General features: G+C 34.5%; 1 protein-coding gene across 2 annotated transcripts in view; it reads left to right on the top strand.

Annotated features, from left to right (window-relative positions):
* Positions 1-7,570: 7,570 nt before the first annotated feature.
* KCNH7 (potassium voltage-gated channel subfamily H member 7) overlaps positions 7,571-26,473 on the top strand; it is a gene marked incomplete at both ends in the record, with an annotated part of 466,478 nt that continues 447,575 nt past the window's right edge. For both annotated transcript variants that reach the window (XM_081261820.1, XM_081261819.1), the window contains 2 exons: positions 7,571-7,646; positions 9,322-9,552. In XM_081261820.1, the coding sequence (XP_081117946.1) occupies positions 7,571-7,646; positions 9,322-9,552 (307 nt within the window). The remainder of the gene's footprint in view (positions 7,647-9,321; positions 9,553-26,473) is intronic.

Genomic DNA, 26,473 nt, shown 5'->3' with positions numbered 1-26,473 from the left:
TGGGAGAAACTGGGTGAAGGTCAATGACACTATGTAGTACTGTTTCTTACAATAGCATGTGAAAAAATAATGAGTGATCATACACAAAAAGAAAAAAAAATAAATACATTTTTTAAATTATACCCTCACATCCCAGGGATGAATCCTACTTGATCATGGTGCACAATTTTTTTGATGTGTTTTTGTATTCGATTCGCCAGAATTTTATTGAGGATTTTTGCATCTAGGTTCATTAGAGATATTGGTCTGTAGTTTTCTTTCTTTGAGGTGTCTTTGTCTGGTTTCGGAATCAGGGTGATGTTGGCCTCATAGAATGAGTTTGGAAGAGCTCCCTCTTTTTCTATTTCCTGAAATAACTTGAAAAGTATTGGTATTAATTCTTCTCTAAAGGTTTTGTAAAACTCCGCTGTATACCCATCCGGTCCTGGGCTTTTCTTGGTTGGTAGTCTTTTGATGGCTTCTTCAATTTCATCCATTGATATTGGTCTGTTCAAATTGTGTGTATCCTCCTGACTCAGTCTGGGCAAATCATATGACTTAAGAAATTTATCGATGTCTTCACTATCTTCTATTTTATTGGAATATAGGTTTTCAAAATAATTTCTAATTGTCTTCTGTATTTCTGTAGCATCTGTTGTGATATTGCCTTTTTCATCCCGTATGTTAGTAATTTGAGTTCTCTCTCTTCTTCTCTTCGTTAGCATGGCTAAAGGTCTGTCGATCTTATTTATTTTTTCGAAGAACCAACTTTTAGTTTTGTTAATTTTTTCATCCTGCCCACCTCCCACCTTTCTTCATGATAGGTGCAGGTTCTCTCCATCTTGGGGGCTTGGCCTCCCTGACCCTGAGGACCCTGGTAACTCTAGAATGGGGGCTTTGAGGGTACACTTGTACACTGCTGGTGGGACTGCAAATTGGTAAGGCCAATTTGGAAAGCAGTATGGAGATACCTGGGAAAGCTGGGAATGGATCCACCATTTGACCCAGCTATCGCCCTCCTCGGACTATTCCCTGAGGATCTTAAAAGAGCATACTATAGGGATCCTTCCACATCAATGATCATAGCGGCACAATTCACAATAGCTAGACTGTGGAACCAACCTAGATGCCCTTCAATAAATGAATGGATAAAAAAAATGTGGCATCTATACACAATGGAGTACTACGCAGCAATAAAAAATGACAAAATCATAGAATTTTCAGGGAAATGGATGGCATTAGAGCAGATTATGCTAAACGAAGCTAGCCAATCCTTAAAAAACAAATGCCAAATGTCTTCTTTGATATAAAGAGAGCAACTAAGAACAGAACAGGGAGGAAGAGCATGAGGAAAAGATTAACATTAAACAAAGACGAGTGGGGGGAGAGAAAGGGAGAGAGAAGGGAAAGCATATGGAAATGGTAGGAGACCCTCAATGTTACACAAAATTACATAGAAGAGGATGTGAGGGGAAATGGGGGGGGGGGACAAGGGAGAGAATTGAACAACAGCAGATGAGGTAGAGAGGGATGATGGGTGGGGAGGGGAGGGGGGATAGTAGGGGATAGGAAAGGTAGCAGAATACAACTGTCACTAATATGCCATTATGTTAAAATGTGGGTGTGTAACCGATGTGATTCTGCAATTTGTATTTGGGGTAAAAATGTGAGTTCATAACCCAATTGAGTCAAATGTATGAAAGATGATATATCATGAGCTTTGTAATGTTTTGAACAACCAATAAAAAAATAAAAAATAAAAAAATAAAGTAAGAAAAATAAATTATACCCTCACAAGGTATGCATTTTATTTCATATAAATTATACCTCAGTAAAATTTATTTTAAAAATTCTGGACCTTGACACATATGTTCTAAGACAGGATAATGAAAAGATGCTACAATTGTCAGTAAGAGGTTAAGACTGAAAAAAGTTCTAAATTACTTTATTATTACTTTATTTGCCCTTCATATAATAGCCAGAATCATTTAAGCATTCCCTTGATGATGGGAACTTTTAATACTAAATCAACTTTTTGTGATTTTTCCACTTAGTTTGAATGTTTTCCCAAAAGACTCCTCAATCTCTCCCACAAATAAGCTTTCATAATTCAGCCTCATCATTTTTCCAGAAATGCTGAAACAGGCTGTAAATCTAGTTATACACAAACTAGAACACCTCCTTCATAAATAAAAGACAAACTTAATAACCCTTACTCAATCAACCTAAAATATATTTATTGAGAGCTTATTTAATGCTAATTTTGTACCAGGATTTGCATAAATTATCAAATTATTATAAAACAAGATCTAAACCTTCCTGGATCTTATCATAGCTTTGTTATGTGCTATGAGATACTGATTAAATTTCTCATTCTTGCTCTTCTCAAGTTATTCTTAATGTATACGATTTTGATAATTATAAGAGTCAACATGCCAATTAAACCAATTTTATGATCTATTTTTTTGGGGGAATTCCAGGGATAAGTCCAGGGGTGCTTTGTCACTGAGCCACATCCCCTCTCTTTTTATTTTTTATTTTGAGATAGGATCTTGATAAGTTGCTTAAGTCTTCTCTAAGTTGCTGAGGCTGGCCTTGAACTTTCCATTCTCCTGGCTCCTGTGAGTCACTGGCATTACAGGTATATGCCATCATGTCTGGCTAAGATATGTTGAGAGAAATGAAGTTTCATACACTATTTTCACTCATATACAAAATTATTTTTTAAATCAAGAAATAAATCATCCTTTAAGCAACCTTACCAATATACCCTATCAAATTTTCATCCATAATATTCATATAATCCCTTACTTTAAAACTTATAATTGTGTATGTATTTTTCTTAAAGTATAACAATTCAGTTAGGTCACTAATTATCATGTATGTTGATTATTGATAAATGGGTCAGCAATATATATATATTGAATAGATTATCTGCAGAAATAGGTGCTGTATTTCAGGGAAGGGACTGTCAATACCTCATCTCTACAGAAAGAGTTTGTTCTTATGATAAATATTATGTATTATTAATAAGATGAGCCATATTAATGATTTGGATGGAAATCATGTGAAATATGTTTCTATAAAAGTTACTGAGTTAGAGTGAATAATAACCATTTGGATTAAATTCACATATAAAGTAGGTTATCAAAAATTATTTAAGTTTCTCAAGAAATATCGAATGTTCTAACTCAATATGCATGTGTTAATATATTGCAAGTATATGAAATGGTATTATTCCAAATTATTAGGATGGGCATGATTTACCAATAGCATTCTTTAACTACTTCTTGTGCTCCAAATACTCTATCTCATTCTCCTTCTTTCTGTCTCACACACATATGCCAAAAACAAAACTTTAATCTAAATTAGATAATTCTATGTTAATATCATTAACTTACTAATTTAAAAATGTAGAGTATTTCTATTGTAGGATAGCTGTTATTTAAATATTCACTAGATGCCAGCTTTTGTGCTAAGCCATGTATATCTGTTCTATTATTTATTCTTCACACAAAACTGAAAGTTAGGAATTGTTACACTGATTTTAGAAATGAAGCTATAAATAAAATAGTTTAACCATTTTCATTAGTTTTTTCTATAAAAGGCAATTCGGTGTTAGAACACAATTTTTCCCCTGCCTGTTCTTCTATTCCATGCTGCACAGAAATATGGTTGTTTTAATAGATGACCTCAAAATTTCTGCCTCTTACAAAAGTCTAGAACTACATATGGCAATAGCAGCCAAAATCTGCTTAACTCATAACTGTAAAGTTAGATAATTCATAAGTTAAATGTGACCCAGTTAATAGGATAATACTCAGCATCTCCATAGAAGCCTACATTAAAATAGCCATTAAAATGTCACACTGTGTAATCAAGTAGTAAAATAGTTTTCCTAAATTGAGAAAATTTTGCATTAATCAATTTGTTTTCCACATCTGTTTTTCCACAAATCACATCACTTATTTGATCTTAAAAACTTTCCTTTCTCTATCAAGATAAAAATGCCACAAAAATATTCCAAAGTATTTCCTTAAGATTCAAGCAATAGTGTATGATACTTGAGTAATTTCTAATGTATATTTCTTAAGCAAGTTTCCACTAATTCTGTGAGCTTTTGTGCAGAATCATTTTTGTATAAAATTTATTAAGTACATTTTATCATTTTTTTAAAGTTACATCAATAAATTCTATAGAAATTAATTTTAAAATAGCATAGGTAATTAGATAGTTTTGAAATATATGTCTGAATCTATTCTTTATCTTTTCTCATAATTTGATTGAATTGACTTATGGGTACACTTGATAGGATTTCAACATTTGGATTTACATGCTTTGTTCAAAGTTTGGACTTCCCAAAATGTCTAAAAATATTAAAATTTATGAAATCTTAAAAAACATAAAATCTGAAGTTAGCTTTTTTCAGAGGATGAGAATGAAAGGAAGAATAATTTTCCAGCTAGCAAGCAGCCATGATTACTCTCCCCTGGTTTGATTCTATTATTGGCTGAATACAGATTAATGTACTTGTCTCCACTGTTCCAATATATAATGCATGAACACGATTACTAGGGTAATTTAGAAACAGGATGCCTTTAATCTTCTGCTCATATCAATCAATTACAATACATAGATTATAGAATGTTCTATGATTTTACACTGAATCATTAATAGAACTAATCTTAGAGCTAAATGAGGCTGGGGAAAAAATGTGAAGCCCACAGAGCTTACTCATATGAAACACTAACAATGGAACTTTAACAATCATGTGATTCATTAACCAATCCAAACAGGGGCCATTCTGAAAGTTGTAGAAAGATAGAGAATAGTTCAGCAAGCAGGAAGACAATTGTACTCTTAAAGAACAAAGGCAGAATTCCAGGGTTTCCAGAGTTAATAGCCTGTAAAATATGGTATCAGACTCATAATAAAAACATCTTGCCATATGAAAGATAAATATTGTGTTTCAAAATCAATTTGGAAATGTCTATTCACTTAAAGAAGTATTCATTCAATGAGTTTATATGTGATTAGAAAACATGTTTGTCTATATTTATTTGTCATAACTTACTGTTGTGTTATTACACTGTGAAACCTTAAGTAAAATGAAACTTTATACAGAAAACCTTAATTAGAATCACACAGTATGCATTTATTGAGTTTTCTCTGGAGTCCTTGATGGGTTTTGTGAAGAGGATGTGTTTGGGTTTGATTAAATAGCTAAGTAGAAAAAGATGTTTTAGAGATAAAATGAAAATAGAACTTGGTGTTTCTGTGGGTATTTGATGAATATAATTGTTGTATAAGGATATATCAGGGCCACTTGCCTGAATTTACAGTTTTATTTTATGTGGCTGGATGTAGGCAGAGGCAGTGTCAGAGTCAGCACCACGGATAGCTCCACATATTCAGCACCTTGAAGAGGAACTATCTTCATGTGAGACAGTTTGCAGCTAGAGCACAGAATGACAGAATCAACTGCTCATAAAGAATAGAGGGAAAAGCCATACATTGAAAAGGGGTACCTTTTTATATCTCCAAAGAGACAACCATACAGTAATAATGTAATGTTAGTTAATAGGAACAGTCAACATTTCTTGGCAATGTGTTCTGATTCATTTTCATTGCTATTGAATGAAAAAGTAAAATTTGTTTAGGTTTTTGTTCTTGATTTGTTGTACATTTTCTGGACTATAATAGTTGTTATGATTATTTCTTTCTTATTTATTGTGACCCACAGGATTCTCTTTACTAAACTAACTCCTCTGCTTCTTGGTCATTCTCAATTCCACCCTCATTATCTCACTTCAGATATCAGGCTGTGATAAAATATAAACCAGACTGACTCAATGCACAGGCAGAGGTGATTAATGGACTGCAAGAACCCGCCTTCCCCAAAAAAATCTCTAACATGCAACTATATGTTTGAAAGGGATGGATAGAACCTCATTACCAGCTAGAAATTAGAAGTTTGTCCATGTTCTATTTCTTTAGAGAGAATAGGTGGCAAATACCACTTAGAGAAAGGATGTAGATAGGGCTATTATGAGAGAGGAGAAGATAGCATAAATGAAACGGAAAGAAGAAAGAAAACTTTAAAAAACAACTTTGGAAACATGTTTTCCTAGCATGACTTGTCATATTTGATTCCCTAAGTCCCCAGGACCAATTTGTACAAAAGCATATGTATTACCACGAGATTCCGCGTTGGCAGCCTCTGAGAAGCAAGAACGAAAAGGACTCTATTTTGCCCCCTTGAACCTTTTGCTATCCTAAACGAGCTGATTCCTTAGAAAACGTGAAGGAAAACAGAATGATGTGGCGAGTGTGTTCCTTTGATGAATGGGAGGTCACATTAAGACTGCTAACTCTTAGCCCCACCCACCTTTTGTTCCTTCCCCCTGGCGCCCAGCCTCGCCCACTTCAAACTCTTTGCTTGTTTTGTGCCAGTCGCTTTCACAGTCTTTGGCCCTCTCGTCTTTCTCGCAGCCTTTAGCACCTGAAGACCCAATCACCCCTCAACCTTGCAACTCCTTAGGGACTCAAGCGGTGTAACTGGGCATGCTCGGAGGCGCGGGCAGCCTTCAGTCTCTGCGAGGCGCGGTTCAGGGCTGGGCAGGAACCAGCGTGCCAGTCCAGCCCGGGCTTCAGCGCCCATCCCCGAGAATCTCAGGGATCCAAGCTGCACACTGACGCTAAACCTTCACTCTTGAGTGGCTCATCCTCAGTCTTCAACCTCTTGAGCGTCAATACAGTTTAGACATATTTCTCATTGAGGGACTGTCTTCCCACCTGTCTTTTCTTTGCAGCTAAGAGTGTTTTTAGCTATTGCGGCGTGAGGAGCTCAGGGATGGAGCCCTGTGGCTGGTGGCCGTGGAGATCACCTTCCCAGGGTAGTTGTTTGTCACTGAGTTTTGGAGATTTCTTGGCTGGCTTCCGCTAAAGCACGCTTGAGTAATCCGAGCTGTGGTGGCGCCCAAGCTCTCGGGATAAAAGGAGTGTGTGTGTGTGTGTGTGTGTGTGTGTGTGTGTGTGTGTAGGGGGAGAGGGCGGGGATAGAAACGTCAACCCCCCCCCCCAGCCTCTTTTTCTTTTTCTCCTTCCTGCAAAAGCTACACAAGTCGCCCCCCCCCCTCCCCCAAGCCCGGTCGCCATCCTCGGGGTTCTGGGCAACAGCCAGGTTAAGCCCATTTGCACCGGAAAATTGGCGCTGTTTGGGAGAAGAGAAACAGATCGATTGCCCTTGTGACTCCCCGCCCCCCTTCTCACCCCACCCCCATCGTTCCCTCCCTCGTCCCTCCCCCGCCACCTCCCCTCACCCCGCCTCCTTCCCTCTCCCCACCCCCAAACCTCTCACCCGCGGCAGTCCGGTGCGAGGCCCCCTCCGGAAGGTGAGGGGAATGGATTGGACTCCGGTGGGTGAAGCGGGTGTCTAGAAGTGGTGCTAATGGGAAGAGATTTCTGGTTTCAAAAGAGGATGCTCTGCCACAAAGAGCGGCTCGCGCGCTGGCCTGGGCTCTAGCGGAGGAGAGATCCCGGGAGAACTCCGGAGCTCGCGGGGAGCGCTCCTCGGAAGACCCGGGTCAACATGCCTGTTCGCAGGGGGCATGTGGCACCACAGAACACATTTTTGGGGACCATCATACGGAAATTTGAAGGGCAAAGTAAGTTCGTTTATTCGCTTCTCTCTCCCTCGCTTTCTGCTTTGATAGTGCACTTGGCTTCCGCCGCTTACTAGCTGGGGAGATCGGCAACTCCAGGCTCTGTCAAGTTCAGAGGCTGTGAAACCGAGCCAGGAGGCTCGGATGGCAGCGGGAGTGTTCTCCCTCTAATATTAATTTTGATTTACATTTTAGATTATGGTCTCTATTGTAGAAGGCAATTTGATCCTCCTCTCCCACTGCTCCATTATCTGCCTTGCTACTTAATGTCCTACTATTCTACTATCTTAAAGGGGAACGTGCTAGTATAACATGGGTTTATATTTTTGAGGCTGTTTTATTGTAGACTTTTGAAAGTCAGAAGCAGAGCAGACCCTACTATTTGAACAAGCGTATGTCAATGGTAGTAGGGATGTAAATGGCTATGCAAACTATATTTTATCTTGGTAAATTGCAGGGCTGTGGAATGACAAGGATGCTTGCCTGCTGCTAGCTGACAGAAGCTAAACTTTGTATTGAATCAATGCAAATATATGCCCAAAGAGAGAATTTGGGAAAGCAGTATCTTATCTTTACTGGTTCCCAGTGCAAGCCGCTTATTATTCAAAATAATATTTCTGTCACTTTATGATCCTCTTAAAGTTTCCATTTAGAAATTTAAAAATTGAAGTATAATAAGTAAACCCCACAGATACTGAATGTAGAAAAATTTAATGTACTCATGTGGACCACCTACTGGGAATTAATTATTTTTATATAAACATAGTAATCTTAAATACTAGACTTTTAAATTTATATTCTATGTTTTCTTAAATGTACATTACCACATTTATATTGTATACTTTGCAGGCTTTTTTTGGCACTGCATTTAATGATGTGAAGATCTAGTACCTTATGTACAAAATAAACTTGTACTTCCTGCTTCACATTCAACCAGGAAATAGTAAATATATTATGTTATCAAAATAAATAAGTTCTTTGCATTAAATTTTCTATTACTGTACAAAATTTAAAGGTTCTCCCAAAGTAAAAGTAAAAAGGTGTTAACATGATATTGTGTAGGAAATGTATTTTTGGAAAAAATATATTATGAAAAGGTGACCATTTGCATTATTGAACTGTTAATAAATGTGAATTAGTTTTATTGCAAAGCTAGTTGTCTTTTTCTTTTTCTTAACAATGTGTGTAGTATGCCTTAGAGGAATAGAGAAAAGCCAGATCCAAGAATAACTACTTTGAGAAAGTTGTATTCTAAGGGACAGAGTTGAAGTGAAAAATTTGACAGTTACAGGATGTTTCAATGTTTTGGCTTATACATTTTTTTATCTTACATTTAAATGCATTCTGGAAATATCAATGAGCCAGATGCTTGTTTGAATGTCCACTAGGACCCTTGGGAGTTGCAGCATTTGTCCACTATCAGGGAAATTCTGTATTGCAATTTGAAGAGTGATTTTTTAAATACCTTTGGTTAAAATTACTTTGGACCGTTATTTTCACTTTTAAAGTTTGTAGGATATTTTTTTTTTGATTTTTTTTTCTTAGAAAGGTCTGGGCAGTTAACATTTTGGGGAAGCACCTACATTTCAGAGCTCTTATTATGCAACAAATACGTTCACTGTTTATGAGAGTCTCATGGAAGCTTTTTAAAAGATGCCTTACCATCTTCTTATTACAGATAAAAAATTTATCATTGCAAATGCCAGAGTGCAGAATTGTGCCATCATCTACTGCAATGATGGGTTCTGTGAGATGACTGGTTTCTCCAGGCCAGATGTCATGCAGAAGCCATGCACCTGCGACTTCCTCCATGGGCCAGAGACCAAGAGGCATGATATTGCCCAAATTGCACAGGCATTGTTGGGGTCAGAGGAGAGGAAAGTGGAGGTCACCTACTATCACAAAAATGGTAAAGTTTATTTAGGATTCCTCGTATTTTATTTCATTGAAAGGAAATTTTGATTACTGAAAGGCTGTGTGCAGAGACACTCCAGATATTTAATTGTACATGTATTCATTGCTTGTTGTGTTTTAGTGCCCAAGAAGTATGAATATTCTTCTTAGATTAATAGAAATTTTTTTCTTCTTCACTAAGGGTACTTTGAAAGTGCAGTAACTTAATGTCACTGAGGATAAAATGTCACAAATCAGTTTTGCACACTCCTTCTCTAAGGACTAATACAAAGATCAATAGTTTATTGCTTGCATTGATATGTATTTGGTAGGAGAGAAACAGTTTCATTTTTTTTTTTGGACTTGAAAATACGTTTTGTATTGAAGTATTGAAAACTGTGTAATCTGAAATTTAAGATTACAGCTATAAGCATTTCTTATCTCTTTAGGTGTTGATGTGCAACACCTCTTGTTTCTTTTGTTCATTTTTAAAAGAAGAGTAAGGATGATGGATAGGAACTTCTAAAAGTGGTCCAGAAAATCTGTGCATATTCAAATAGTAAAGGCTGTTCATGTATTTGATACTGTTCTAAAATAAGAAATATAGAATAGGAACTATGACTCTGTGAAGTTATTAGTACTCATTTTACAGCTGCATCAAAACTGGCATTTCAAACTTAAGGTCATGGCTCAACTTCAAGGACACACTTCCTTCTTTTAGACTTGCCATGAGGGAGACATGCATACATTAAATACACGGTATTAATGAATTCCTGTGGATGAATACTCAGATATTCCCATTTTGATGCATCACACATTCTCAAATGTTGACTCTTAATGATATTTGACAAGTTAAGTTTTAAATGTCAAACAATTTTTAAAAACAGACATACTGCAGTTAATTTTGTCAATATTGTATTATTATCTACTTCTTTCTGTTCCACTGATAGAAATTAATGGAGAGGAGGGGTATCTTCAGATATGGGGGAAACTCTTAAGTATTTGGTAAATGTGTGATATGCTATAGCCTATGTTCTATAATGAGTCATCATTTGGTAAACCACAGAGAAAAAGTGCAAGGAAAAGATTTAACTCTTCCTCTTCTTTCCTTATAATTAAATGTTTCATGATAGAATATGTACAGTTCTTAATTACTCTATTAAGTATTACGTGAACTTAAGTGGTTATGTGCAACCAAGTATTACTGGAAAAACAGGTTTGTATAACTTTGTATTAATCTGGAATGAAAGCAATTATATGATTATCAGAGGGCATAGAGGTTGTTTTTCAATGTTGTCCCTCTTCTTCTCTTTCTCCATCAGTAGTGTTAGCATACTAGAAATAGCCTAATTATTTTATTTTATTGAAGGCATGTATTGGACTGAAGGTCTCACTACCCAAATCAGCTTCTCTATTTGTATACCTGAAGTCAACAAACTGGACCTTTGACATGTTTTGAGTGTCTGACATTATTTCCCCATGTGAATGTTTATTATGAAGTCAATTCAGTCTGTACTGTGGCTCTTCAGAGCATGTTGAACCATCTTTAGTCACTATGTTTTCTGGGCTATTCTATATTTCAGACTTTTTCTTCAACTCTCAGATTTGAAGCATAAAATAAATTTGGTCTGCCCAATTGCATAGATCCTTAGTATATTATGCAAAGTGTTTTTGAATAAAAATTAATATTACACTGCCACTGAAATGGTGATATTTTGAAATCTAGTTAGTTTGTTCATGACTGTATAAAATAATCTCAAAACACCTTAAAAGGCAATTTCATATGGAATCATGATTGTAAAAAGTTATGTAGTAAAGATGTTAGTGTATTCAGAAATGTAAATTTTCTTCTGAATGATTTGCTTGGGTATATGAATTAAAGTTCTTGTTTTCTTACAAAAATTATTTGAAAGGTCTTTTAGGTATGGAAATGTCAAGCTTTGGTGGTAATTTTGTTCTGTTTTTTTTTTTTTTTTCCAGATTGTGATTCAGTATTTAAGGACTTGGGTATCTTTAGCATTAACAACAAAAGTTGCCTATTTAGGTTTAATTGATGTGAGAAACGTGAGATGATTAGTCAAGATTTTTCTGGTTTTCCAAATTAAAATAATTAATTTAAATGAACTTTTTAGATTAGGTTTCAGTCACTTATTTCTCTTAATGTGTTTTGTGTGTGTCTCTGTGTGTGTGTGTGTGTGTGTTGTTGATACTTCCAATACTTTTAATAGAATCTTCAGAGCATACTGGTTTCATTCACATGCCAACTGTAAAATCAGTCAGAACTTCTGAAGTTCAAGTGCTTTAATACTCTTACATCTTAGAGACTTGCCAGGCATTGTGCATTTATAAAAGCAGGAAAAGAAAAAAAATAAATCAACATTTTCATTGGTTTGCTTCTCAAAGTTTCTTAATTCTTAATAATTGAGGACATTCACTTTTGGTAGTTTCTTGGTTTCTTGACTATTTAACAGTAAATGCTTCCTTGACTTATTCTTAATTTAGCCTTTTATAGGAATATAGAAAATCGTGTTATAAGCACAATGAGGAATTTAACAAAAAGTTGAGACACTCTGTTTTCACTTTCTCTATTTATTCAAAATGGAGTAACAAATGTATGAGCAAGGCATTATTTCTGATATTTGTTTCCAAAGTAACCCAGAGGCTTTATAAGCTGGTTAAACTCATGATCTATGCAAGGAGTTCACATTGGTACAGTGTGCTGTGAACCGCATGATCCATTGTGAAGCAACACTTCCTACATCGCTCCTTTATGTGTTTGTGCTAGGTACAATTGGACTTGCTGTTTGCCAGAATATCAATTTTTGAAAACCTTGTTATTTGCAATAGGAATATTTGACAGCCCTTCCTTTGAGGAGTCTATTTTACAGTTTAAATCATTATTGCATAAATCATTCTTGGCAGCTGTGAAATATTGCTTGAGGTGATGAAGCTGTAAATCTTTTGACATAAAATTCTAATTATACAAAACTATAATTATGCCAAGGCTTATATAAGGATGGGCATGTATTTTAATAGTGTAATATATTCACTTTAAAAGCAACATTTTTAGGCATAGTGATTAAAAAATCACAAATACGTCAGTTATTAACTAGTCCATCATTCTGGAAGTAGGAAAAAAAACCCAAAACAAAAGATAGTTTAGCTGGTCATCCCTTAGTTTATTGCTCATCTGGTCTGGGATGCATGCTGCAATAAAATTAGCTAGTTAAAGTGCTAAAACCCCTTCAATCACATTTAGAAATGCTTTAAATTATCAAACAACTTTAAACATTTGGAAAAATAAAAGTAAATTTCTCCAGGACAAATAAGGATCCTTAGAAGGAAAACATGATCTAAAGTGTTTTATTTTAGTGGTCATAGCATTCCTGTATTTTTGGCATTATGCTTCCAGAGGTATTAAAATGACAATTTTGTTAACAAAACAGAAATGTATAGTACTACTTTCTTCATCTTTGAAGCTTATTTTAAAGAACTGAGGGATGAGTAGGGGCTGAAGAAAGATTTTGCCTAATCCAGAAAATATCCAGAAAGCAAAGTTACAGCGGCAAATTTGATGCAACTAAACACAAGAAGAGGTCTTGGTTTGCTAACACAGAACCTGCTCTCTCTGACAATTATGCAGAATGACCTTCTTTAAAGTGCGGATTTGTGAGTAAAGATGAAGACACATGTTGAGCGCCCCCTCTCTCTAAGGAAATGTTTTAAGCCCTAGGGAACAGAAGGAGGATCTGCAGTGGAAGATACAACTTGATCTCTGCTTTCAGAACTTTTGTATTATAGAGGCACTTATGTTCATTTCTGTCTTCTAATCCCTGGATGTTTTCATGAAATTATTTTCAAAGAAAAAGAATATATGAACTATAAAATGAAGGTTTTTATATAGAGAACCTACAAAATTTAGGACTCTTGCCACTCTTCTTCTATTTCCCAACCTTAAAATAAAGTTGCTAATGTACATATACACATTATATTTAATATAATTACATATAATGTAAACACCTTTTACTGCTTACATATAATAATTTGTTAAAGCAGCAACGCAGTTCAGTTAAAATTTTAACAGTACAAACTTAACTATTACAATAGCTTTCTATAAGTTATAAGAAACATAATATATTCAGCTCTCCTAATTCTTGGATTGTGTAGTAGAGATACAGATGGTATTTCTTAAGACAAGAATAGAAATATATATCATGTGTGGGTAATTCAGGCAATAAGAAACATTTCCAAGGAGTATGTTGCCTATAATTTGTTTTGGTGTCATTTTAACTCTTTGTTTATACTATTCCCTGTCCTACCGATAGGATATTATAGCAACAAATAATCCTAAAACTCATTTCCTTCCACCTACCTAAATTTCATTACCTCCCATGTGTTCTGGATATTATACTTGTTCAATTGTATTTATTGGTGAAATGAACATTGTCAAGAAACAGTCTTCCTCACAATGTGAAAACTTTGTTTTGTTATTGTTCCCAGTGAAACCAAATGGCTTGAAAATAGGAGTGAGCTCTTGTTTATTGATCCTCTTATGCCACCTGCTAGTACTATACCTGTAAGCAGTTCTGATGCTAGAAAGAAGTGATGTTTTCTGTGGCTTGAGAGATAACTGCTTGGTTATATTTATACCCAAAGGACTTGAGAACAGAGTCAGTTTAAAACAATGGGACTAGAATAGGTTTAATGGAAAGAACTTGCTTCTACTGGCCTGTAAGTGTTTTGGTTTGTTGTTACTGTTGCTTGTTATAAATAACTACTGAATCAACTGCTGGCAGCCAGCCTGCCATGAGAGTCCCTGCATACTTGAACCACAGGGAAGTAGCAGTTGGAGTATGAAGTATGGAGGCATCGCCTTGCATCATCTGGTCATCTATACTAGAAACCTTAGGTCATTTTATGTTTTTTTTTTTCTCTCCCCCTTCACTCTAAACCCAGCTGGCCACCAAATCCTTTCAGTCTTTACATCTGAAATACCTCACAATGCTATTCCTACTTCTCCATCCACTGTCAAGTGCTCTGATTGAAGTCAGCTTAGTCCTTCTTCTGAAGTATTGAATCCAGATTCCCTCCCTCTCTAATCCCTTCTCCACAATGCCATCAGAGAGCTATTTCTGAAACATGAATCACTTACTCCGATGACTTATTGGAGCCACAATCATAGTAAATAAATTACATGTATTAAATGATGGGTACAACATCCCCATAGCTATACATACTCTTATAACCATTTCATGGAAAGAAACAGACCCACAGAAACTGAGCAGTTTGTGAGACCACACATGGCTCCTAAGTGGTAGAACTGAGCCCTCAATAGCTTTGCATTACTGTTGCACAGTGCACTTACATTATATCAGCCTAATGTATTAGATTCTTTCTCAGTAGGTTTGGTGACCTTCAGAGTTAACTTGGATTTTCAAGGAGGGTATTTTTTGAGGAGCCATAATAGATTTACTTTGCTCTGACAATAACTAGATATACTTAACCAAGTTTACTTTCTTGGTTCTTTAATTTTCCTTTTCTAACATGTATATTTGGAGAATAGCATCTACTTTGTTAGGCTGATTGAAATATGCTGCACTCAGTAAACAGCATAGCTTTATTTCTGACATGGTTTCTTGCCCATAATGTGCTCAATAAATATCAACTAGTTGAATATATTGCAAATTCTGTTTCACTTACAAATCTTATGTTCCAATCATACTTTACTGCACTTTTATACACCCAAGGGTTTGCTCACCTTTCAGAAGCTTTCTTTTATAATAAATACTTCAAAGTCTCTCTGAATGGATTAGCCCTTCCCTCTGCTTCTCACCCTGCAGAAACCATCATCATCCTTCCAAAGACAGATCAAAAGACTTCTTTGTAAAGTCATTGCTGATGTCTTCACTGCCGCTCCCCTGTGTCTTCATCCACTGTGTTCTTAATTCCGATGTAGACTTTCCAGTGGGCTACATATTATTGTATATCATGGTAGTTAATTTTATTTATTTTCTGAGCAAATTTAGAGGAATTACTAAGTCTTGTTAATTTCTGTGTCCTGAATATATGGATATCAAGTGGGTGCTCAATTTTTACTTAAAAAATGAAAAGGGCATGTGGGATGGTACAATGGAATCGAAGAAACAAACAGGTTTAGATCAAGAGATTTCCCAGAAACCAAGATATAGGATAAGTGATATATTTTTTTCTTTTTTTGGCACTGGGGATTGAACTCAGGGGAACTCATACACTGAGCCACATCCCCAGCTCTATTTTACGTTTCATTTAGAGACAGGATATCACTGAGTTGCTCAGTGCCTTGCTTTTGCTGAGGCTGGCTTTGAACTCTTCAATCCTCCTGCCTCAGCCTCCTGAACCACTGGGATTATAGGAATGTGCCACCACGCCTGGATGGTTTTTGTAATTTTCTTAGGAGCACTTCTGTACTATTTTTCAGAACAATTTTCTTCTTAATTTTATTAATTACCATATTTATTTGTTTATTAATCTAAAATGTTAAATGTTTTAATGCCCTGTAGATATACAAATAGTCAGAAAAATATTTAACGAACTTAGGGAGGAACTATGAATCAAAAGTTATCAATCAGTTACCACAGGTGCCACTTACTGGCCATCCCACTACTGACTCACAATTGTTCCCAACAATCCCTAACAAACAATCCCAAAGACCTCTTCTGCCCTTTTCTTACTTACTTGTATTTTTTGTGTTTGATAGATTTTCTCTCCTCACTGCTTATGTTACACAGTACTGACTTTTTATATGTATTACAACATTTTATCATTCAGTGTTTTCTTGAAAATTCTTAATCAACAATGAAGCTTAATCTCAGGGTAACACAATAATGAATATATAAAACCTAAAGCAATCTTTTGTTATTAGTAAAAAATAACAATTATTAATTACAATCATGAAATGAATGTTTTCTTTCTCTTGGCTGTGCTGTCTGCAACAGAATCAGACAGCAGCAAAACATTAATCACAACAGTGAGGAAACATGTCCTATTACTGAAAAATTAAGAAAGTCAAATTTCTACTTGTCCCAGGTGAGTTATGAGAAAACAGGGTACCAAGCTCCTATTGGCATGAATGAACATCCCATAATATCCTTTTCTTTCTTCTTTAATTTAAATTTAAATTCTAATTAAGAAGAGCAAAGTGTTCTTTCTGTGACAATTCAAACTATGGCTCCCTATGACCTCTCCCCAGTTGAAATAGGCCTCCTGTGTACAAACTTGTCTTTTTTATGGTTTCCACTATCTTGTAGAATGTCTCTTGGTACTTTTCACTCAGAAAAGGAGTAAAATTAGCTGTGGCTATGCTTCATGGGTATAAATTTTGGGAGGGGTGAGAGAGGACTGTGGGTAGTTTCTGCCCTTAGTTGGCTCCATTCGTAAGGTGATCTCAAGTTAGACTGTGCCTGCTGGGGCATGCCAGGCTCCTTGCATAGAGGTGCTTCTGTTGTCTGCATTTTCTTCCCAAATGATCAGCTAGAAATTACTATTTCAGCAGGTGGATTTCTACCACTGCAAGCTTTATGTATTATTTTTTTTTTACTCCTCTTCCCCCCCTTCCTCTAGGACTATTAGAACTGTTTTATTTATGCCATTGTCTGTTGGTTTTTATAGAATATTAATTCTTGCATATTGTTTAAAATATTGGTAGAGTTCAGAAAACCTGGATCATGTTGCCTCTCAATATACACCACTGACCTCTGCTCAAAATATCCTTTTATTCAGTGAAATCTGTGCTAATGACACAAGATGATAGGCATGATGACAAAAATTAATGTAAGAAAATAGTGGTGGTTTATAGTCAATTTATTAAAGAAAAGTAAACAACAAAAATTGGGACAAACTAAATAAAGTATTTCCTTACCCCCCCCAAAAAAAAAAACTTGTGTTAGAAAAGATCATACATTGAAATCAATCTTAAGGTTTTCATATACACTAATTAAGATCATATCTACTTGACAAAAATCAGTGTTAGAGCTAAGAACATTATATGATGAGTGAATAATTTTAAATCAGGTTTTTGTTTACCTTTCATATTACATTAGTTAATATTTCTTCTAGTTTTTCTAGAAAATCTTATCTGCACAATTCATTTTCTTTAATGTTATTAGCCAGTTAATCTTTAACTATTCATTTATTCAAGTGTGTTTTACACAATGGATATGCTTTCCAGATGTTAATTCTCATTGTCTTTCAAATAGTCTACCCAAATTAGATCCCCAAAAGACTAATGCTTATTGAATCCCAGTTCTATTACTGGTTCTTCATAGAAATTTCTTTGTCTGATTTTCATGACAACTTTGGGAGTAGAAATTACTGTATTATTTCATTCTACAGATTAGTTAATTTGATGTTCAGAGAAGTTAAGTCAAATATTTATGATCACAGAGCAAGGTGGAGGTAAAGTTTACAGCTTAGATTTGTCTGTGCTTGCCAATTCTATATATTGCCTTCAAATGATATAGTTTTAAAGGGTAACCTTACCCCATCTTATATATCCTCATTCTAGTTCTGAACTGTAGATTCTATTATTTATCCAAAGTGTAAATCTAACCAGTTCAGTTCACACCAAAAAGTGAATGAAACAAAGTTCACCATAAGTGTTTTGCAATTAAAACAATATTATCAGTCAAAATGAATCTATCTGGCAGCATGTTACAGTTCAGCGAAGTGAGGGTAGCTAGGATTTGCTTATAGTCTCTCCATAATTATTAGTGACTCTTTTCTATTAAAAGCATGCCAGTTTTGAGATATAAATTATACAGTTGACTCATAGTTGAGGCACAATTTTAGTTAAGCATCCCTCATCTGATGTTTGTCTGGTCCTTGTCCAGGAAGTCAGGGAGAAATTTCCCATTGCAGTGTGATTCAGTCCTAAGGATCTGTGCAGTGTTCTTTCTCTTTCCCATAACAAGAGTTTTATTTCCTGGCAAGATGATGTGATTTGAAAAAATTCACCATTAGTATTTATAAAGGAAATTATAATTTACTAGTATGGAAAGTTCCTGGTTATTTAAAACTCCTCCACATTTCTCCATCTTGAGCCAAACGTCAGACTCAGCACATACCTATCCTGCATTTGAGCTCCTCCCAGAGGCCACCACCCTGAGTACTCCTCTATCTGTACATGTCACTCCTTCATCCTGGGTAGCCTTCATGACCCCTTCCTACACCATTCATCAACACCCTCTAATTTTAAGCAAACTTCTGTGCAGTTTCAACCTCAGCTCCTTTTCAAGATCTCCTCTAAATCCTCAGGCAGCTTTTTCCACGTTCCCTAACATTTTTTTCCTTGTCTCTATTAGGACACTTATGAAATTATAGTGTGGTAATTTGTTTCTATGTCTGTCTCTTCCACTCAACTTTGAACATTTTGAAGAGACTTATTAAGACACTCATGAAAAACTAAAGGAAATGGCTGAATTGCAAAGGGTGGATTTAAAGTAGCCCAGGAATACACCTATTTATAAGTGAAAATGTCTACAAGGTAGCAGGGGCTGGAAAAGTCTTATGCATTTATCCATGCATTTACTCATTCAACATCTAGTGTCAATAATTTTGCTAGGGATGAGAACTGTAAAAATAATCAACTTATTTATTAATTGAGAAATAATAATGTACTATCATATAGTTTATATATTTTAAAGAAGTTTATTATAATATTTAGAAAACTATCTCTGTAAAAAGACTTAACAAGTAATCATCCTCCTTAGTCAAGAAGGAGAAACATGAATGGTCATAACAGTCCAGATAGATCTTTAGTGCCTACACACCATCTGCTGATTTTGATGGGGGCACTCACAGGTCAGTGAAGAGAAGAATTTGTCTGCTCTTGCTTATAATAACATATGCAAGTTTTCAAGTCATCCCAACACTCCCTGCACCTCCTCCATGAAATCCACATGATAAAATACTAATAAAACCTTGCAATTATTCTGATGTCATTTTCTGCTATTTTCCCACACACACTGGAAATAGCTTCATCTTTATACTGGTCTCCCAACATAGTGAATTCATTTTTCCTAACCCTGAGTCATGAACTTAGATTATAAAGCCTTTATGGTATCAGAAGGCACTTCATCAGTCACATCCTTATACAGGACTTCAACACCTCAGGAAGGACTTCTTATTTTTACTTTCTCTCTGTCTGTCTGTCAAAGTAATTTAACTGTGATGTTTAAAAAATTAGAAAATACAGAGAGAAATTAAAAAGTAAAGACATATGTTCTTGAAACTAAGAGATATCAACTGCTAAAATAATGGCATGTATTCCATCTATATTTTTTTATATAAATACACTCATACCTCTCTGTGTGTGCATGTGGACATTACCAGGACAACACTATAAATTTTGTACCAATCTGTAGCTTGTTTTCCTCACTGAGAAATTCATACTGAACTTGCATGTTTTAATGATTATGTAGTATTTGTTACATGGACAGACTGTAAATTATTTTAATATTCATAAATATAGCCTTAAAGGAAACAGCATATTACCATGGATACCTTATTAATAAACACTTTACAATTTCCAACTTTTTTACAGTTGTAAAAACATACCAAGATTCTGTTGCCCAACCTGTACCATTCTAAGCCTAGTATATTCTTATAGAAATATTATTGGTGGCTATAACAGTATGTGTATCTTTGATACTTCTTGTTACATACTCTGAAGGGGAATGTATTTAAGTAGCCATTTCATGAATATAATTAAATTTGGCATGCCTTTTAATTGTTGTTGAGCAAATATAAGTAGTATCTTATTTTCTGATAATTAAATTTAACCCACAGTGTTTTTTACAAAATAAAAACATGTATAGAAAATATTTGAGGCAATTTATTTTCTTTGTTAAAGGAACTAGTGCCGAGTATCATCATCTCTAGGGAGCATGACTATTCAAATACTCCTGTGAATAACTGACCGACTAGCCTGGACACCCCATCCCACAGCATTCTTTCCAATCTGCTCTTCACATTCAGATTTGTCTTTCAGTGATTTTCTTGCAGTTTTCCACATCTCAAATTAATACCAGTCATTTACTATTTAAATAATTTACTAATTAAAAGTTAAAGCATTCTTTGAACTTTTTCCTTTTTTTCTATATGAAATAAGTTGGGTTTTAATTTAAACATTTCTTATTATCTACATAAACTGTGAGAGAAAGTATGTGAAGAGTTTCTATTCAATAGTTTTTACTCAGATATATGAATTTTCTATAAAAAATTATAGCTTTGCTTAGATGCAAAGTGATAAGTAAAAATGTACTTGTATACCACAAATTGAATCAAATGCTCAAAATTTCACAATAGTGTCTGAGGAAATATATAAGCAATATAAACTTAACACTGTATTAGATAAGCCACCAACATTATCTCAATATCCCAATATAATACTATTGAAATGACTGCAGAGAAAGATCATTCTCTACCTGGGCAGCTTTACTGAGCTCAGACATGCAGAGCTCAGGTAATCTGATCTTTCTAGTTGTGACTCAATTCTTAGGTCTTCCTTCCAGGTGTTCTTTATAATGAATGTCACTTAACCAAGGCTCAGTAGGATTTATGGATTCTCACACTGCTGATCTCAGAATTTGCTCCCTAAATAAATAACTACACAGAGATGCCACTAATGATGCACAACTTCTACTGTCCCATTAGTCGGCATCTATTCAGTTCTCATTGTAAAATCGCAGGACTTATCTCTGCAGTCCACATCTCTAAAGCGAACAGAAGGCATCCTGCTGAAATTTATACCTGCTAACATTCATTATTTTAAATATATTCACTGCAATGTGTGTATAGTATGAGTTATGTAACCTTTTCATTTTTATTATTGGCTCATTCGAGGTTGCCAATATCTTCAATGATAATTTGCCTTTGTAACATACTTCCTATCAAAAAGTTTGATTGATTTCATTTTTTGGAAAATATGAGAAATAATGATTGCATTCTCTAAATCTTTGACAAGTAGTAGTTTATAATGTATAAAGCTAACTGGGGAAACTATAATTCTACTACACAAAAGACAATCTCAAGTATAAAAGAATACACAAAAGTATTTTCATGAGTACTTCTATGACATTTGAAGAAGCGATAGTAACCTATATTTAAAATACAAAGAATGAAGATGAAACTTGATATTTTAACTGATTTAACTTCACGAATGCCTAGAAACAACAATAAAAAACATGCCAATATTTCATCACTTTCAGATGATATTCTCTGTTAAAGATACAAAGAAACAAGGACTCAGACCAGAAACCTTTTTTATTATGCTAATAACATTATAATGTTACTAGTCAGGACTTCCTTACAACATATCCCATTGCTCCAGTTAAAATAATTACCTTCTTCTCATTCTCATATTCAATTAATTGAAACATAACACATAACTCAAATTCTAGAGTTGTTTTCCTAGATTAATAATATGAATGAATTAAATAATAGAGTATGATTGGAGCACCTTAAATAATTTTAAGAATTGTTGTCACTTATTGAGCAGTTATGATGTGCCAGTACTCTTCTAAAAATCTTCATTTAAAAAAATTGTATAAGAATTAAAATTTCTTGATTGACATAGTGAGGTGTAAACTCATTCCTCCCCTTCTCCATCCATTATTTAATGAGAATGAAAAAAAAATGTCTCATTTATAGCAAAGGTGTGGAAAAAATTGAAACCTAACTACTTTAAAGAAAATCTGTAGATTAAAAATACCCAATATGTGCTAAGGTGGTGACATAATTCAGTATCCAAAGGATGAATATTTTGAAAAAGATAGGGGGAAGTTATTCAAGAGGAAAAATCCAGGATTGTTCCAGGCAAACTGCAAATATGGGCACTGTAAGTACAACCTGTATCTGACATTGTATATCCGATTTTTCAGAATGCATATACTTCTATAGAATAGGCTTTTCATGAACGTTTTTTAGGCTTTCCAAACTAGTGAGTTAAAAAAATGTAGCCACTCATTTTTGCAAAGCCTAAAATGCATACTGTTTAGACAAAGACAGTATCTTACAATCTAGAGAAGTGAGTCAGAATTCCTCTAAAGAATACATTGCACCTGCTGACCTCTTTGAAATAGGACTACAAATGAATCCCTCTATAAATACCATGTTGACGGTTCTTAGTAAAGGGAATTAACCTCAACCATTTTGTGAACCATTGTGAGTCAGGAGAATAGCAATGTACTAAAGGTAAAAAGATTGAGTTCATTGTTGAATGCCAACAGACTGTTACAGGATATCTTCAACTTTCAAAAGGATCTTTATCTTGCACTCTACTAAAGCCTGGCTGTGTATAGAGCATGTGCACGGTTAGGTTTTAGTATAGTTTTTTTTTTTCCCAACTTCTCCTTCCAGCCTGGGTTGCATGGGTCAGTCTGTTTGTAATTCTGTGATAAAATTATTCTTGCATCACATGTAAAATTTCTTGTTTGATGGATATATATTAAGTAGGCGGGGGACATGCCCAGAAAAGTTGGAGCTGATAGCTTCCGAGGATAAAGTCATCAACATTCTGATAAGAAATAATGAAACATTAATTAGTTCATTTAGGTTTTGCAATGTAAAATCAATTTCTTTGTCCACATGAACTTAAGTAGAAATTAATCTCTTCAGTTTCAAAAGGAAAGTACAGACATTTAAAAGTCAAAATAAAAGACTATGAAATTGGGACTGGGACTCAGGTCAGTGGTAGAGCTCTTGTCTAGCCTGCACGAGCCCTGGGTTCAATGTCAAGCATTTCCACCACCTCCCTCCCCAGAAAAAGGAAAAAGAAACAAAAATTTAAAAAAGTGATGGATACAGTTGGTATTCTAATATCATTTGCATTTTTTGTAGACTTAGTTTTGTAGATTTAGTGTTACAATCCAAAAACAGGGGGAAAAAAATCCCTGAGAATTACACTAGATATCAATCTTTTGCATCTCTTTCATATTCAACTCCCTTTTTCTTTCAAATTATCCCCAGTTCTTGAAATCATTTCACATGATGAAATATTACTAAAAGATAATGCACAAAATAAATGTAGCTATAAAAATTATAATCTGCACATACTTATATGTCTGATTTCTTATTGATTTATGGTGTCTCTTTGACTCTGTATTTGCTAAATAAAAGTTTATGAGATAAGAAAATATTTGAATAGACACATTATGAAATTTATATGATATAAGGAGATGGAGTTTACAATACTGTGAGTGGTCATAGTTTCAACTGAAAAACATTTCTCCATTTAATGAATAAACAAACAAACAACATCAATCACAATAACAAACCCAAAAAACAGACTTTCAGTCAGGATTATTTTCAGATTATCCTTAGTGAAATACAGTCATAGAAAAGAATATCACTTGATGTGATTTTGGAAGTCATTTCCTCTTGTTCCCATTTTTCCTCAATTCTTTATTCCATTGTCCTTCCTCTAAACAAAGCCAAACAAACAAACAAACAATCCCCTCATAAAGATTACAGAAATTCTTGACAGCTCAAACACAAATTTACTGTTTTCTTTCAAATAAAACAGATTAGCATAGTTGTAAAATTACAGGATAGAATGATCTGTGTGTCTTACTTTGCTACTATCACTTCAACTAAATATTTTTTAAAAAATATTCAGACCTACAGAAGGAATGCAAAAATATCACAATGGGACTCTTATAAACTTTACATATAGGTTCAGTTATTGTTTACAAGTCAACACATTTGCTTTTATTTCTTAGTATTGGAATTTCACATATTGCTATTTTGCATGTACTCACTTCTTTTGCTGACACATTTGAATTTGTTTGCAGAGATGCTGACTCTTTAAGTAGTTCAATATATTATCTTCTAATTATAAGAAAATTCTCTTCTGTAACTCCAGATTAATTTTCAAATTCAGGAAGTTTTGCATATATTACCTAATATACTCTAAATTCAGATTTTCTCAATCATCCCTATGTTGTCCTTTAGGTCATTCAATTTAACAATTCAGGGTTTGAACTAGTACTATACATTGCAGTTTATTGTTGTGTTTCTTTAGTTCCCTTTAATCAAAATGAGTTTCTCAGCCCTTGATTTATTTTATGACATTGGTTTCTTTAAGAAAAAAAGCTCATTGTTTTACAGAATACTCAATTTGGATTTGTTTGATGAATTCTCATGACTTGAATTCAATTTGTGAACTTTTCTTATATTTAATATCTAAGTGATGTTATGTTTTCTGAGCATCATCAGAAACACTTGGTGTCAGCTTCTCCCATTACTGATGATGTTATCTTTGATCACTTGTCAAGTTCTTCTGTGTGCGTTTTGAAAAAAAAATACAAAATTAAATTTTAAAATATCTTTGAAATAATATTAGTAGAATAAATTTAACAAAAATACGCAATACTTCCTCAATCATGAGTATAGTTAAGAGAAATTAAAGAATAAATAAACAAAAGAAGAATTGTGAGTCAGCTTGTTGCTGTGACCAAAATACCTGATATAAATAACTTAAAGGAGGGAGAGTTTATTTGGGCTCACAGTTTCAGAGGTATTAGTCTATGGTTAACTAGATCCATTGCTTTGAGCCTGCGGTAAGGCAGAAAATAATGGCAGAAAGATGCAGTGAAGAAAATCTGCTCAGCTGCAGGGGGATGGTGGAATTGTCTGACTGGAAAAATAAATCCTCTCAGGGCATGCCCCCAGTGACCCGCTTCCTCCAAATAGGTCCCACCTCCCAACATTCCATCCAGCGATCTAAGATTGGATCCAGAGCCATCATGATTACATCATTGTGGAAATGCTCCATCTATGACTCTTGCTGCATTGAGTACCATGCTTTTAACACATGAGCTTTTGGGGGACTTTCCAGATCCAAACCATAAGAGAGTTATTACATGATCACAAATCTAAAATCCCAATGAGATAAAGTCCAGTCTCCCTAAGTTGATCTGTAATCCTAGACAAAATGATAGTATACTCAAATTAGCGAGTTGATTTAAAAACTTATATTAAAACACAAATGTTCTAGAACAGCTGAATAATCATGGAAAAGAAGAAGAAAGTTGGAGGACTGAAACCACCTCATTTAAAAAAAAAATTACTCAATTCTTCTAAAGCTACAGCAATCATGGAGTGTGGTAGTAGGATTGGTATGGACATATTGATCAATGGAACAGAATTGTCCATAAATAGATCCTCACGTATACACTGAATTGATTTTTTTAAAGATTTTTTTTTTTTGGTTAGACAAATACCTTTATTTTATTTATTTATTTTTATGTGGTGCTGAGGATCGAACCCAGGGCCTTGCTCATGCCAGGCAAGCGCTCTACCGTTGAGCTACAACCCAGCCCTGAATTGATTTTTGATAAGGGCATTAAAGTCATTCAATGAGTAAAAGCAAGTCCTATCCAAAAGTGAGACAGTAGCTGGAAACGTGTGAGAAAAACTGAATCTTGATAAACTACATGGCACTACGCACAAAATGAATTTCATTTGACTTATAAACCTAAACACAAAAGCACATATTATAACATTTCTAGAAATAAATAGCAAAAAAATCTTCTATATATTTGAGTGGGTAAAGATTTCTAGGAAGAGATACAAAAGGTACTAAACATAGGAATAAAAATTGATGAATTGGATATGGCCAAAATTAAAAACACATGCACTTCAAAAAGTTCCATTAAGAAAATGAAAACTGACACAAATTGAAAGAAAACATTCCATATATTTATTTGACAAAGGAATCATATTCTATAATGTATGTGTGTGTGTAAAAGATGCCTCTCAATAGAGGAATTTTATATATGTGTGCATGTAAAATAAGTAATGAAAAGAAAAATTAAGTAAAAAGAAACTTGTTTGGACATTTTACAAAAGGAATGTGATTTAAAACCAAGGTAGGATGCCATTTAACATTCACTAGAATA

This window comes from Spermophilus citellus (assembly GCF_964194105.1).
Source record: "Spermophilus citellus genome assembly, chromosome: 11".
NCBI classification, from domain to species: Eukaryota; Metazoa; Chordata; class Mammalia; order Rodentia; family Sciuridae; genus Spermophilus; species Spermophilus citellus.
Note: the sequence above shows the minus strand (reverse complement) of the source record. Positions and strands in the feature narration are given on the sequence as shown.